The 15,758-nt window shown below is 40.4% G+C and overlaps 2 protein-coding genes across 3 annotated transcripts; both read right to left on the reverse strand.

Moving 5' to 3' along the window:
• Positions 1-902: 902 nt before the first annotated feature.
• On the reverse strand, positions 903-10,149 carry hadh (hydroxyacyl-CoA dehydrogenase). 2 transcript variants are annotated; one of them, XM_085459120.1, is made up of 8 exons: positions 9,938-10,144; positions 9,058-9,186; positions 8,803-8,960; positions 7,198-7,324; positions 6,698-6,787; positions 1,512-1,584; positions 1,296-1,412; positions 903-1,195 (listed from the first exon to the last, which is right to left on the reverse strand). In XM_085459120.1, exons 1-8 carry the CDS (start codon positions 10,052-10,054, stop codon positions 1,077-1,079), a joined length of 930 nt encoding a protein of 309 aa, XP_085315246.1. In that variant the 5' UTR covers positions 10,055-10,144; the 3' UTR covers positions 903-1,076. The 2 variants fall into 2 exon arrangements, with proteins under 2 accessions (XP_085315246.1, XP_085315245.1); XM_085459119.1 differs by having other exon boundaries at positions 1,296-1,584; positions 9,938-10,149.
• A 536-nt stretch (positions 10,150-10,685) lies between these two features.
• Positions 10,686-15,394, reverse strand: cyp2u1 (cytochrome P450, family 2, subfamily U, polypeptide 1). Its single transcript, XM_085459121.1, has 5 exons — positions 14,834-15,394; positions 13,496-14,146; positions 12,843-13,004; positions 12,521-12,688; positions 10,686-12,439 (listed from the first exon to the last, which is right to left on the reverse strand). Exons 1-5 carry the CDS (start codon positions 15,228-15,230, stop codon positions 12,240-12,242), a joined length of 1,578 nt encoding a protein of 525 aa, XP_085315247.1. The 5' UTR covers positions 15,231-15,394; the 3' UTR covers positions 10,686-12,239.
• Positions 15,395-15,758: the final 364 nt, after the last annotated feature.

Raw genomic sequence — 15,758 nt, forward strand, 5'->3', positions numbered from 1 at the left:
CTGTGAAAAACGTAAATCAGTCCATAAAAGAGAATTGAGGATCCAAAAGTATGAATTCTGCACCAGTCAGGGCAGACAGAGTCAGACTCTGCTCAAAGGTTGAGTGGCTTTATGTCCGTTACTAAAACAAACCCCAAAACCTAAAAAAAAATACATTAAAGCAGTGTTACTGTAATTATTATAATAATCATTCTATAATTTATTTCATTGTTCTGTGCACACAGCAATCACTAGTAATAGTGTCAAAGACCGTGTGAAAACAACACTTTTATGCTATCAACTTTTAAAATGATATTATGAACTTTTTAGCAAACAAAGCTTTATTTAAACCTTTTGTCTTTTGGATACATCATGAAAGTTCTGACGGAGAAACCTGAGTCAGCTGGGATCGGTAACAGCATCAGGAACACCACCACACTGAGCACTGGAGCCCCTCAGGGCTGTGTGCTCAGCCCACTGCTGTTCACTTTGATGACTCACGACTGTGTTGCACGGTTTTCTTTTTTTTCTTTTTTTTTGCAGTTTGCAATTTTTGCACACTTGCACTTTATGTAGTCCTGTGCTGATTGTCTGTTATATGTAACACCGTGGTCTTGGAGGAACGCTGTCTCGCTTCACTGTCATTTCAGCCACTCCACATGGCTGAAATGACAATAAAGCCACTTGAGGTGACTTGAAAGTCCAGTATGAAAGTATCCATCATAGCAACTTCAAAAGTTTAGTTTGAGGGCTGCCTTCTATGGCACAACCACTTACATTTTAGTCTTTGTCTTAACAATATCATCATTCTTCTATTACCATTAAAATGTTTTCCTTTTTTAACTGATGCTCATAAATATGATACCTGCACATCCAATAAGTCATCGATATCTCTCACTCTAAAAATAACAACAGACAGCAAGTATTTAAAAATCTCTTTATTCAGCTTTAAACTTCGCTGGACACTGAAAGGAAACTGACAGGCTGACTTAGCAAACAGTTGCTCTTTAATGCACACGGCAAAGGCACTTATCTATTCCAGTGTCTGATCAGTTGTTGAGCTAGTTTCAGTGATCAATGCACACATTCACAGCAGATCACTTGTGCTTGTAGAATCCCTCTCCTGTCTTTATGCCAAGTTTGCCCTCTGCAACCAGCTTGTTCAGCAGGTCACTCGAATCAAAGAGAGGGTTCTTAGGATCCTTTGTCTTGAAGGCTAAAGACATACAGACAGACGGTCCCATCTCATCACAGGCTGTCACATGTTTAAATCAAAATCACATAAACAACTACAGTGTCTATGGATTTTTACTCACCTTCAATAACAGCCTTTACTATGTCTAGTCCTACATAATCAGCAAGTTCAAATGGCCCCATGGGATAACCAGCGCCGAGTTTCATACCAATGTCAATGTCTTCTTTGGATGCATCGCCTGAGAGGTTAGAAAAACAGAATATCAACAAAGTTAGAGGAATCGGTGAAAAGCTTGAAGGATGCTTGAAGGAGCTGTAGAAACAGCAGGTACACACACCTCTCTCATACAACCGGATGGCCTCCATCATGCATGGAACAAGTAGACGGTTCACAATGAATCCAGAGGTATCCTGAATGAAGAGAGGTTCAACATGATTAAGGTTTTAGTTCCACACTAAAGACAGAAAGCAGAGTTGTTCACATGTGTACTCTGTTAAATCATTGCCAAAACAATGTAGTTTTCTCTGGTCCCCTCCTCAATCAGACCAGCAGTGACATGTTTAGTCGCATGTTCTCCTTAAATTGCTGGCTGTCTGAGTGGTGTCCAAGAAACGATGTGGGCTTCATAGATAATTGGCAAACCTTCTGGAGGAAACCTGGTCTTGTTAGGAGAGACGGCATCCATCCCACTTTGGATGGAGCAGCTCTCATTTCTAGAAATATGGACAAATTTATTAAACCCCCCAAAATATGACTATCCAGAGTTGGGACCAGGAAGCAGAGTTGCAGTCTTACACGCCTCTCTGCAGCTTCTCTCCTCCTGCTACCCCCCCCCCAAAACCCATCTCCATTGAGACTGTGTCAGCTCCCAAAAAGATAAAAAACAAACTAAAAACCAGCAACAAACAACTTAAACATAAAAAAATTACAAAGAAAGAACAATACAGTATCCACATCTGAACCAAAGAGTAAAACATTGAGGATTATTAAATATTAGGTCTCTCTCCTCCAAGTCTCTGTTAGTACATGACTTAATAATTGATCAACAAATCAATTTACTCTGCCTTACAGAAACCTGGTTGCAGCAGGATGATTCTGTTAGTTTAAATGAATCAACACCCCCGGGCCCCGAGTCATTCTAACTACCAGAAACCTTGAAGCACAGGCCGAGGGGGCGGTGTGGCAGCAATTTTTCACACCAGCCTATTAATTAACGAAAGACCAAGACAGACTTTTAATTCATTTGAAAGCCTGATGCTTAACATTGTCCACACCAGCTGTGAAACTCAGAAACCAGTCTTACTTGTTATCATCTATCGTCCACCTGGGCCTTACACAGAGTTTCTCTCTGATTTCTCAGACTTTATATCTAATTTAGTTCTGAGCTCAGATAAAATAATTATTGTGGGTGATTTTAACATCCATGTAGATGCTAAAAATGACAGCCTCAACATGGCATTTAATCTGTTATTAGACTCAATTGGCTTCTCTCAAAATGTAAAAGAACCCACCCACCACTTTAATCACACTCTAGATCTTGTTTTAACATATGGCATAGAAACTGAACATTTAACAGTGTTTCCTGAAAACCCTCTCCTGTCTGATCATTTCCTGATAACATTTACATTTACAATAATTGATTACATAGCAGGGGAGAGTAGACTTTATCAAAGTAGATGTCTTTCTGAAAGCGCTGTAACTAAGTTTAAGAATATAATCCACCCACTGTTAGCATCTTCAGTACCCATAGAGCAGAGCAGCTATCTGAATACTACCCCATCAACCAAATTATTATCTTGTTAATAATTTTACCTCCTCACTACGTACGACTCTGGATACTGTAGCTCCTGTGAAAACTAAGGCCTCAAATCAGAAGTACCTGACTCCGTGGTATAATTCTCAAACACGTACCCTAAAGCAGATGACTCGTAATCTGGAGAGGAAATGGCGTGTCACAAATTTAGAGGATCATCATTTAGCCTGAAGAAATAGTTTGTTGCTTTATAAGAAAGCCCTCCGCAAAGCCAGAACATCTTACTATTCGTCACTGATTGAAGAAAATAAGAACAACCCCAGGTTTCTCTTCAGCACTGTAGCCAGGCTGACAAAAAGTCAGAGCTCTTTTGAGCCAACAATCCCTTTAACGTTAACTAGTAATGACTTCATGAACTGCTTCACAAATAAAATTTTAATCATTAGAGAAAAAATTAACCATAATCATCCCACAGATGTAATATTATCTACAGCTACTCTTAGTACCGTTGATGTTAAGTTAGACTCTTTTTCTCCAGTTGATCTTTCTGAGTTAACTTCAATAATTACTTCCTCCAAACCATCAACGTGTCTTTTAGACCCCATTCCTACAAAACTGCTCAAAGAAGTCCTGCCATTAATTAATTCTTCGATCTTAAATATGATCAACCTATCTCTAATGATCGGCTATGTACCACAGGCCTTCAAGCTGGCTGTAGTTAAACCTTTACTCAAAAAGCATCTCTAGACCCAGCAGTCTTAGCTAATTATAGGCCAATCTCCAACCTTCCTTTCATATCAAAAATCCTTGAAAGAGAAGTTGTCAAACAAATCTCTAAAGTTAGAAATATCCTGTCTCAGAGCGACGCTGAAAAACTAGTTCATGCATTTATTACTTCCAGGCTGGACTACTGTAATTCATTATTATCAGGATGTCCTAAAAACTCGCTGAAAAGCCTTCAGCTAATCCAAAATGCTGCAGCAAGAGTGCTGACAGGGACCAGAAAGAGAGAGCATATTTCTCCTGTTTTGGCTTCCCTTCATTGGCTTCCTGTTAAATCCAGAATTGAATTCAAAATCCTGCTCCTCACATACAAGGTCTTAAATAATCAGGCCCCATCTTATCTTAATGACCTTGTAGTACCATATCACCCTATTAGAGCGCTCCGCTCTCGCTCTGCAGGCCTACTTGTTGTTCCTAGAGTATTTAAAAGTAGAATGGGAGGCAGAGCCTTCAGTTTTCAGGCCCCTCTTCTGTGGAACCAGCTTCCAGTTTGGATTTGGGAGACAGACACTATCTCTACTTTCAAGATTAGGCTTAAAACTTTCCTTTTTGCTAAAGCATATAGTTAGGGCTGGACCAGGTGATCCTGAATCCTCTCTTAGTTATTCTGCAATAGACGTAGGCTGCCGGGGATTCCCATGATGCATTGAGTTTTTCCTTTCCAGTCACCTTTCTCACTCACTATGTGTTAATAGACCTCTCTGCATTGAATCATATCTGTTATTAACCTCTGTCTCTCTTCCACAGCATGTCTTTATCCTGTTTTCCTTCTCTCACCTCAACCGGTCGCAGCAGATGGCCGCCCCTCCCTGAGCCTGGTTCTGCTGGAGGTTTCTTCCTGTTAAAAGGGAGTTTTTCCTTCCCACTGTCGCCAAAGTGCTTGCTCATAGGGGGTCATATGATTGTTGGGCTTTTCTCTGTATCTACTGTACAATATAAAGCACCTTGAGGTGACTTTTGTTGTGATTTGGCCAGTGTTGGGAAGGTTACTTTTAAAATGTATTCCATTACAGAATACAGAATACATGCCCCAAAATGTATTCTGTAACGTATTCCGTTACGTTACTCAATGACAGTAACGTATTCTGAATACTTTGGATTACTTAATATATTATCGTGCTTTTTACAACAACGTGAATGTACTATTGCTGTGTGATTTATTACTATTACTGAAGGTCCGCGACTCCGAACTGTAGTAAAGGGACCTCTGGCTAATACGTCGGGGTCCCTGTCGGCTCGTAGCCGAAAACTAGCTTTACTTTGTTGTGTGGGTCAACTTTTCTTGCGAGAGACAGAGAGAGGCGTTGAAAGGCTGCTCCAACGGAACTTATTGTTTTCGGAGGAAAACACGAACACGGTGTACAGTCGAGTCTTAATAGCTTACTTACAACTGGGCTCGTCAGGCACTCTTCTTGGCTGCAGTGGTTATTATTATATTTACATGCTTCCAGCTCCCGTTTTTCCTCGACGACAACTCGTACCTTTTTCTCCCTCCTCGCGCTCACAGACACATAACGTGATTGGCAGTCCATTCTCCCTGCAACACGGACTATACTGCCCATGATGCTACATTCTTTAGAGCTATGCTTGTAGCATTCTGCCTGTTAGCTTAGCACAACAACAACGAAAAGGCGCTCTCTCACCCAGGAAACACACAGTCGCAGAAAGAGAGAGAGAGCGTCGCCCTGTAACCATGGCAACCGTAACGCTGCCGCCTGGAACGAAAGAACGTAGCTGTCAAACAAAACCCAAACAGTCCTGACCCGCGACAATATGAAACAGGAAAGTACCGCAGTGTAATCCATTAATTTCAACAAAGTAACTGTATTCTGAATACCACCTTTTTAAACGGTAACTGTAACGGAATACAGTTACTCATATTTTGTATTCTAAATACGTAACGGCGGTACATGTATTCCGTTACTCCCCAACACTGGATTTGGCGCTATATAAATAAAACTGAATTGAATTGAACTAATGTGTGCAGAAAAAGGAAGACTAAAAGTCCCTATTAAGACTTTTGTGACCTGCGGCTCAGGGAGTAGAGCAGGTCATCTACAAATCGGTGGATCAATACCTGGCTCAATGCATCCTTTTATTTTTTTTATTTATGCCCCAAGCGTGAGTGTGTGTGAATGTTGGACAAAGCACTTAGGTATAGATGAAACTATGAATGAACATGCTTGGTGTTTGGTGAATAAGACTTGTAGTAACAAAAAAAAAACCAACTTTGTGTTTTCTTGAGTAGACAAGCACTACAAAAGTCCATTTAAATACACACAAAATAAGTGTGCATGTGAAATTCAGCCTTGGATTCATGAAGCATGCATATTACTACAGTGTGCATGTTAGCAAATAGCTTGACATGATTGAATCCCTTATTGTTATTTACTGAATTTTAACCACATTTTGCTTTACAGTATTTTGGGAAACTATAAATTCTGCACCACTTCCAGCTGCTGCTGTCGGCCTCATCGTAACCACTTGCACTTGTGTGTCTGCTATGCACGCTGGATTTGGTTCAACGAGGGTGGTGAGCGAAGCTTTGCTTCTGGAGTGGCGAAAACACAGTGGCACACACCACAGCTCAGGTTGTGTGGGCCAAATGTTCTCCGTCAGCAGCTGCATGAAGTTACACTAGTGCTGACAGTCTGACTGTCTTTTTTTAAATGGGTGGAGTTGAAGAATTTTATGATCAAACCTCATAGTTCTGTGGGTAATATTGGGTAAGGTTTAGTGCAGTGTAGTGAAAACAGGTTATGTTTCTTGTGTCAACACAGCAGCTCAGAACCGACCTTTGAAGCAGACCTGCAGTATCTGGTACCAAGACTTCAAGATTTAACACAGACGGCCACAGCAATCCAATACACTGAGCATGTGCAAGCCATTTTCTTACCATCTAATACAACACATCCCAGACCTTAACGTGAGCCACTGATACAAAATGAGCAACTTTATTGCTTAAGCTATAGGCAAAAACTCCTCACCTTGCAGGACACTGGTGTTTTTCCAAGCACTTTGCTGAAGTCCAGGAGGGAATCCAAAGTGTCTTGGCTTGTTGCAGGAGTTCCAATCACCTGTGGAAGATGGAGACTTTAGCAGCTTTTGTTGTAATAGTGCAATTCTAATAATACAGGGTTTGCCCAAGATATAGTAATTCTATAACTATAGTAAAGTTAAACAAAGATCACTATACTATCGTAACTATAGGATAGGCTACTTATAGTAATCCTATAAAGACATGTGTGCCTGCATGCCACTACATGCATTATGATGTACAATACACAAAAAACTCAAGACAGATCCTGTTAGTAACTCTTTTATTGTTCTTGCAAACAGGATTCAGCTATATGAGCCAATTATACATGATATACATGTATAAATGTGTTATATTACTTCCTGGTATTTAAAGATGTTTATTTGTGTTGTATCTTGTTAAATAAAGAAAATGAGCGTGCTAATAATGATTCTTTTCTTAAGACCCTACCTCTACCAGCTTCATCATAGCAACTGGGTTGAAGAAGTGAAGGCCACCGAATCTGTCTTGCCTGTTGGTGGAGCTGGCGATGTCACAGATAGACAGCGAGGATGTGTTACTGGCAAAGATGGTGTGCCTAAAGAAAGAAATCAACACATATCACAGACATCAGTTGATAAAGCAGAAATACGCCTTTTATTGCCTTTAACAAGGCCATGATCAACTTACTTAACTTACTTGATCTGTAACATGGTCACTACAAGAAAGGCAAGCAACGTCTGGGCGTGTTGCGTGTTGGTGTCCATTATGTAAATTACTGCCATCTTGTGGCTACAGCTGGGTACTGTCTCTGGACACTGGCTTGACTACAAGCCATTGGAGTCTACAGTTTGTCATTTTTTGAGCATTTCCAAGTCCTCTTAACAAAAGTAGACCCTGGCAAGCTGGGAGACAAGTATTTTCTGACTGATTACACAGTGTGGATAAACAATCAGCTGTCTGTGAAGTTACTCCTGCTTCTTACACTAATGGAGAATATTTTTCTCTTTTAATTTTTATACTTTGTTTAAAACCTGCTAATAATATTTACAACATTTTATTTATAGTGGGGTGTATCTTTATAAGGTGGTACTGCTGCTTTTCCTAAAGCATACATCTGAATAATTCCCCCCTTACTGGCCATGGTAAGCTAATGGTGAACACTTTAATGATCACTATCCTACAAGTCTTTCTGACTGTGCCAAAAGGTGTTCACATTCAGGCAGAGTGTGCAAGCTGATGCTGAACTCTGAGAGATAAGTCAGCATAGAAAAGACAGGGAGCACACAATCATGAAAAAGTCTGGTCACACAATCTTAAATCAGTCTGGTCCAATTTGTTTTGCTGGATCTGGGTGGGAGGTGTCATCAAGTTTGCTTGCGTAATTGCCTTTGGGAGTTGAAAATAGATCCAAACTGGCTATATATTTAATTTAAAAAATAAATGCCATGAAAGTACATTTGTGCCACCAAAAGTCTTCATACGTGCATACACTACTTGTCATTTCTTTAAGTAGTCTTCAGGAATTGCTCTCCAGGCTTCTTGAAGGAAACTCAAAACTCATCTTTGGAGGTTTGCTGCCTTTTGTTCTGTACTCTGCTGAGATGATCCCACACTGCTACAATAATATGAGGCCGATCCACGACAGTCTTCCACTGTGTATTTTTTTTATCCAGGTATGCTTTTACAGCACGGCAGTGTATTTGGGATCATTGCCATGCAGAAAAATGAAGTTGGTGCCAGTCAGGTACTTTTCTGCATTCATAATTCATTTTGACAATATCTCCAACACCACTGGCTGAAATGCAAATCATGACCTCTCCGATCTTGAGGTCAAAGGCCTTATAGTATGAATCTGAAAACCCTACGTCTCCTTGACCGTGGGTTCACAGGGTTAGTTGAACACCAGACTGAGAGTTCAATAAATGACAGGAAAGTCTGGCTCCTTGGAAGCAACATATAAAGAAATGAGGGGTGGCTCAAGACTTTTGCACATCATTGTATGTTAGGTGATCTAAGCCAAGAGCTAAAAGCTTTACACTTTACACAAATAAACAGAACTGAAGGAGAGCTTACGATGGTGCCAACTTGTCGAGCCTACTGAAAAGATCCTGCTTGATCTTTAGATTTTCAACAATGGCCTCCACCACAAGATCCGAGCCCTGAACGGCAGATTCAGCATCTGTCGAGGTCGACAGCTTCTGCACAATTTTCTTGATGAACTCTTCACCTGCCTGAAACAAACCAAACAACATTTTTAAGAAACTGCTCAAATTTCATGGTGTGGCTGATATTGCTGCTCATTTTGTCAGTAAATTTACAGCCTCTCACTTCTGGCTTATCGGAAAACTTCTTCTTCGCCACTCGTTTAAGGCTCCCTTCAATTAATTTGATGGACTTTTTGAGGATGTCGTCAGACGTGTCCACCAGTGTCACAGAGTGGCCCGTTGATGCGGCAACCTTAAAGAAAGAAAATATTTCAAGATTGTTCCAAACGCAGCCACCAGTGGGGGATCGGTTTTGGTTGAATCCGACACATTCAAACTCTTTGTGGGTTAGTTTGACTAGGCTAGGCAGACATACTTGAACACCTGCCAACTACACCCAAATATAAAGTTCACTTAATGGCCACCAGGATCCTTTATATGGTAACTTTACTGACCTTGATGTGTAACATAAAAATGAAAAATCCCGGAAAACTATCACCAAATTACATAAACAGAATCTAAAAGAAAAGTGATCAAACAAAAACGTAACAGGGTCTTTGCATGCTCTCCACCAAGTTGCATCTGTCTAAACAGTTCATGAACAATCTTGCCAAGAGGTGGCTCTGAGCCCAGTACCTTATTTCAAGCTATATAACTCCACGTAAGCAGGATGTTGTGTTTACAGCACAGCTAAGAGTAAACATGAGAGAATGCAAAAAACTCTAATGCACAGAGTCAAAGTCCACTTTGATTTTTATATTTTCAACAAACTGAAATTCAAAGCGGTGTGTTTACTCTGCATGCACTAGTGTCCTGTAAGCGTAAGTGGCGATAAAAGAGGACAATAACAAGTTTTGAATAACTAGTGCTAGACAACCTGCACAGTGCCACTATGCGAATATGACGTACGTATAACGCAGACAGCCAAATTGGCCTTAACCCATTGAAATTAGCTAGCAGCTTAGCTAAACACGGGCCAGACTGCTCCTTTTTCGCTTACTCACTTGTGCAATCCCAGCACCCATCTGTCCACCTCCGATGATCGTTACATTTTTAATAACAACATTTCGGACAGCTGAAGACGAGAAGCCTCTGACGATCTGAGAAGCTGCGAAAGCCATGTTGACCGGTGTCCGCTCGGGTCCAAAGTGAAGGACACACTAATATCAGTGCACAGGAGCCCCCTAGCTGGACTAGTGAGATCCGTCTGCACCGCCGCCATCTTGCTCCGGGGTCAGACTGTGGATTTCGAATTAGGTATCCTATTCAACTAGCTAGAGACCCTGTAATTCCAAGGAACTTTGTAAATCGAAAATTTAGTAAATTTTTAAACTTTTGACTTAAATTTCAACTATATTAATTCAAGATAAAAAAAAAATAGGGATGTTTTCTTGGTGGAAACGTGCCTCAGTTTAAAGCTGCATTATGCCATAAAAATAAATTGTGTATTTTAATTAAAGCTATGTCAGAAAACAAATATTGAAAATTATATTGTGTTAATCAGTAATAGCAATTGTCCCTGACTAATATGGCGACTGTGTTAACGCATCCTTCCAAAGAGATGTGCGGCAAGCGGAAGTGCTGGCGGTCACGTGATCACAGCCGGTTCCGCTTGCAATCGTGGAGTTGTACTACTGCCATCTTCTGGGTTTGATTACATTAGAAACGATCTCGGTCTATATCATTCATTCTTAATTTCTACATGTTGTTTATCAGTTTATGGGTTAAATTTCTCAATTTATGCAAACGAAGAAGAAGGCACCAGCTAGCAATTTAATATGTAATGAACTCTCACATTGTGTTTTCCTGAGTCCAGAGTTTGTGGTTGTCGAACAAACAGTCCTTATACCCGACCTTTTTCAGTGGAATGTGTGTGTGTTTTTCTATTTTTGTTAAGCCACCTAACACTCACCTATGTATCATTAAATGATAAAAAAAAAAAAAAACAGCATCTAACTTATTCAATGAACCAGTGTTATAGCTACATGTAATAGACGACTTATTAAAAATACATTTTAAATTGGTTCTCTCCTAAGTTTAGGCACTGTTAGTAACAATACATATTTTTTTCCCATTTCTTTAGCTGAATCTATGAAAAATGGAAAAGGTAAAAGAGTTTGACAGACATTAGAAATAGTATTTTCCATCACTAAGGTGATTCCCAAAGAGCCATTAGCTTAAAACTTGACATATCGTAGCATGGCGTGCAGTGTATTCTTAAAAATAAATAAATAAGGAAAATGAACACGCTGAGGACAAACAAACAAATAAAGCAGCAGGTCTAAAAACATCTGATGAATAGTATCTGAAAGTCATGTTTTTAAGAAACAGGAAACAAATGCAGCTAAGACCTGACACAGGAGAGATGGATGCGGCACATCATATTTCATCCACTGTTTGCCATAGTTTCATCAGAAATGTTGTCAGTGGAAAGCTGGTTGTCGAGAAGCCATTCTTATGAAATAGAAACAAAGGAAATAGGCTCACGTATGCCAAATCACACAAGAACTGGACCGAAAATCAGTGGTAACAAATTTGAAATAATTAGTTCAAACCATCACCAATATGAGGTTGTCAAAAGAGATGTACAACTTTACAGAGAATGGAACAAAAGGCAAAAACATCCAAAGAAGAGCTCTGGATGTCGTTCAAGGAGCCTGGAGAAGACTGGTGAAGACTACTTAAAGAAATAACAAGAAAGCTGCCTAAGAGTTCAGACTGTGTTGAAGAATAAATGTGGTCCTGTCAATTATTGACTTTCAAGGATGCTAGAATTGTACATATTACATTTTTACATATAAACAGCTGTTCCATGTACTTTCTTTTTACACCTCTAATTAAATCTTTGCATTCATTTCCCTACCAAAATATAATGAAATGGGGGGTGGCTCAAGACTTTTGCACATTGCTTTATGCTTGCTAATTTCTATGATGCAAAGCAAATCATGCAATAAAAGGATAAATATTAATACAGTTATTATCTTATGACTTTTAAAATTAGAGTCATCTCGCAACACTGACCTTATTTAAATATTTTTTTTACATGAGATAAGCCATCACTTAGTACTGCAGTCTCAATATCAGTTATTACTTTTCAAATTTCTGTTCACTCAGCAACAGCTTAAATCATCCACATAATCCAGATGGTAATGAAAAAATAAATTATCTGGGATTTCAGTCAAACAGGAGCACCCTTCTCTAATAAAAAAATGTGTCTATAAACTTCCTATATATTTAGATCTCTCCAGGAGAATAAGATCAAAATATTTTCAACTTTTTGTGAAGTCCTTCATCAGAGTTTCCTTGTTACAGGACGTCAGTTTCACTGTTGCGAGCAGTCACGCACACAGTGAATGGGCAAGGTGCTAGTGTCAGTCCGAACCGTCCGTGCAGGGGAGGTGGACGCTTTCCCTCTGGGAGCCTGAATTTGAAGGCCTGCAGTAAGCTGGTGACCGTCAGAAACAGCTCCATCTTTGCCAGCTGTTCACCCATGCATACCCTGCGACCTGAGACACAACAGTGAAATCAAATTTATGGATCAGTGTTTATGTTTCACTCATATGGATCATATAAGTAAGAAGGCATACCAATCCCAAATGGTATGAAGCACTCTTTCCTGAGCAGCTTTCCCTCATTGTCCAAGAAGCGTTCTGGGTTAAAACTGTCTGCATCATCCCACACAGTGGGATCTCTATGGACAGACCACAGGTTGGGCAAAATGACAGTCCCTTTAGGAATAGTGTAGCCTCTAAACTCTGAAAAAGAAAAGAAGAACACTTTGTTTAGAGCTTGGGAATTAGACAAATTTGGCAACAGGCATCTGCTAGGGTGGATCCAGGGTGCTTGAACAGTTATGTGCAGATCTGTATGAAGGTTATGTGGAGATTAAGGGTCACAGTTACTGTTTACCTGTTGTTTGTGAGGCCATGTGAGGAATAGCCAGGGGAACTGCCACAGTCATTCTCTGCACTTCCATAATGGTGGCTTCAGTAAAAGGCAAACTTCCCTTATCAGTCAGAGACGGCACCCGATCTTTGCCCACTACTTCATCAATCTCTGCATGGACCTTGTCTTGAATCAACACAGCAGGAGAAAGGGAGGATTAAGGATGAAGTCCACATCACATCAAACCAGGAAAAAAAACGGTCTTATTAGAACTTGAACTTGAAGTAAAATGCAGCAGTAAATGCATATTTTCATGTGCCAATCTATGTGCACGTGCAACAATTGGAGAAGTGGTTAAATACACAAGGAGGCCAGACATGTTCATGTATTGAAACCAAAAAGCGTCCCAGACGTGGGTTCCCGCAGAAGATTCCCAATTCCCCCCACATAAAAGTTTGTTTGGCAACCTAAAATTTAGTCACAATACTTACATATGTTGCCACTGTCATTTATCAAAATCCACTTGTTTCAAATCAGTGAAATCACACTTAAAGTGGTATTTCTGACACTAAATGTGATTTTCCCAAAACTGCTGTGGAGTCCAAATGAAATGATTTGATTTCACAAACACATGCACTTTGCAAAGGATGGACTTTACTGATTGCTGCCATTTTTACCTTGGATATCAGGGTATATGACCATATAAAGCAGAGTCCACAAAACCGAATTGGTGGTGGTGTCAGTGCCAGCAATGAAGAGGTCTCCTATGATATAAAAGAGATAATCCTCTGTGAAGCTGCTGTCCTCCTCTCTAGCATCTTGCTGGGCCAGCATCTCCATCAAGTACATGTCTGTGAGATCCCTTGGATTGTCGGCATCTAGTGTTGCGCGGTGCTTTGTAATAATCCTCTTAAGAAACACGGTGATGTCTCTTTCCACCTGACGCAACTCTCTGAAAACTCCAAAAGGCAACCAGTAGAGCAGCGGGAAAACGTTGATGAGGACTGCTGGGCTGTTCATGCAGATCTCCAGTCCTCGCGCCATCAGGTCCAGCATGGTGCGGAACTCGCGATCCTCGTGGTGGAAGCGCTGACCCAGGATCAGTGTGCAGATGATGTTTGACACAGCGTTGCCAATTAGTGGACTCGGGTCCACACCAGCGCCACCACACTCCTCATTCAGCCGCAGCAGCTCTGTTTTGATTGTAGCAAGGCCTTCCTTAATGCAAGGCTCTAGACTTAGCTTCCCCAGACCAAAGCTGCGGAGTGTGGTGTGGCAGAACTTGCGCTGCTTTCGCCATACTGACCCGTAAGGTGCAAAGACGATCCCTGAAGTTCAGTTATACCAGGAAAAAAAGGACAGCTTATGTCAGCGTGTATGTCATTGTTATTTTGGCTACTTAACTAGACTCTTAAAATTGTAGAATACCTAAAAACTTACATCTCGTAAGTTATGGAGGAGACTATCAAATCTACTGTTTAGACTGACCCTCAATCCCGCTTGGAGAATTTAATGTGGTAAATAGAGCCTGTTTAAGTTACAGGCTTATCAAGTTCAAATGTGCATTCATGCATATTAATTGTAGATTTGCAGTAAATGCAATATACTTCCAGTGAATCCTAAAGGTTAAAGAGAAACTTCAATTTGAAGACAACTGATCAGCTATATTCTATAATTTTATGAATAAAGCAACTAGCACTCAATCTCACAGTGTGTAATTACTTTTTGTTAGGCATAATGTAATAACACTGAGGGGGAGACATTACAGTTGTGCTCAGAAGTTTACATACACATATGAATGTGACAGTGAGGCTTTCCAACACTGTACCAGCTGTCAAGAAAAACAAACAAAAAACAAAAACTTTTATTACACTAACCAAAGGCAGTGAAACCTCTCTATTCTAACGCTTATCCGATTACTAGATTTTTTATGGGTTATTATTACACGGTTATAGCCTTATTCAACCGATAACCTACAATAACAGTTGCTTAATTTAATACAAGAACTTGCTTACCTTTGCGTTTAGTCAGGATAGTGACGGTAGGGATGTCTGGCCTGTCGGAGAACACCTCCGGATGGTTTGAGAGGGCATCCCTGACCGCTTCATAGCCATTGAGCACCACGATAAGTTGACTCCCTACAAAAAGGCTGTATATGTTACCATAAACTTTAGCCAATTCTGCCAGACCGTCAGTGGGGTTTATGATCCGTTTCCTGAGGATACCAGAGGGTACGAGAAAGCCGCCGAAGTTTCCGACCACTGGCCATGGCTTCGGACCTGGCGGAATGTTTTTATATCTTAAATTCCGCTGTTTTTGATAAAGAGCAACCAGCGCCAACGCGATTATTATTAAAGCCGCAACGTTTGCGTTTAACAGCAAGGAGTCGTTCAGGCCTGAGAGCGAAATCATGACGTCAGCGTTCAAATTAACTCAAAGCTGTTAGTTGATAATACATGTCCAGGACTGAGCACTCGGACACCACGAAGCTGCTATTTATTTGTTTTACAGACAGACGCTCACGCTCTTCCTGTGTTGTTGTGGCAGGCCAAGAACAACGTGGTACCGCTACTGGCTTCCTATTGGCTGACAGTGCTTCCTCCTATTTTGATTGGCGGCCAGCGGTCATTGGCCTTTAGAGCCATTAATTCTGTCTTCCAGGTTTGGCAGTGGCACAATTCTCGGTTTTATCCATTTTGAGGCTTTATTTTTCATTTTATTTTACTTGAAAAAAAAAAGAAAAAAATACTTTTTCACTTTTTTGGCAAGTAAATCAAATGTATACAAAGAGCTGCGCTGTCAACACTTATATGCAAGGCATCTAGAAAGTAGCTCCAGATAGTCTCATATTTCAGCCATATGCCATAGTGAGTTCAATTCATTTTCCACCTCAAGATTCTACACACACTACCTCATCATGAAAAGTAAAAAAAGTAATTC

The sequence above is a fragment of the Copadichromis virginalis genome, linkage group LG6, assembly GCF_057382275.1.
Source record: "Copadichromis virginalis isolate Kocher_CV1m ecotype Utaka linkage group LG6, C_Virginalis_male_GT1.1, whole genome shotgun sequence".
Taxonomy (NCBI): domain Eukaryota; kingdom Metazoa; phylum Chordata; class Actinopteri; order Cichliformes; family Cichlidae; genus Copadichromis; species Copadichromis virginalis.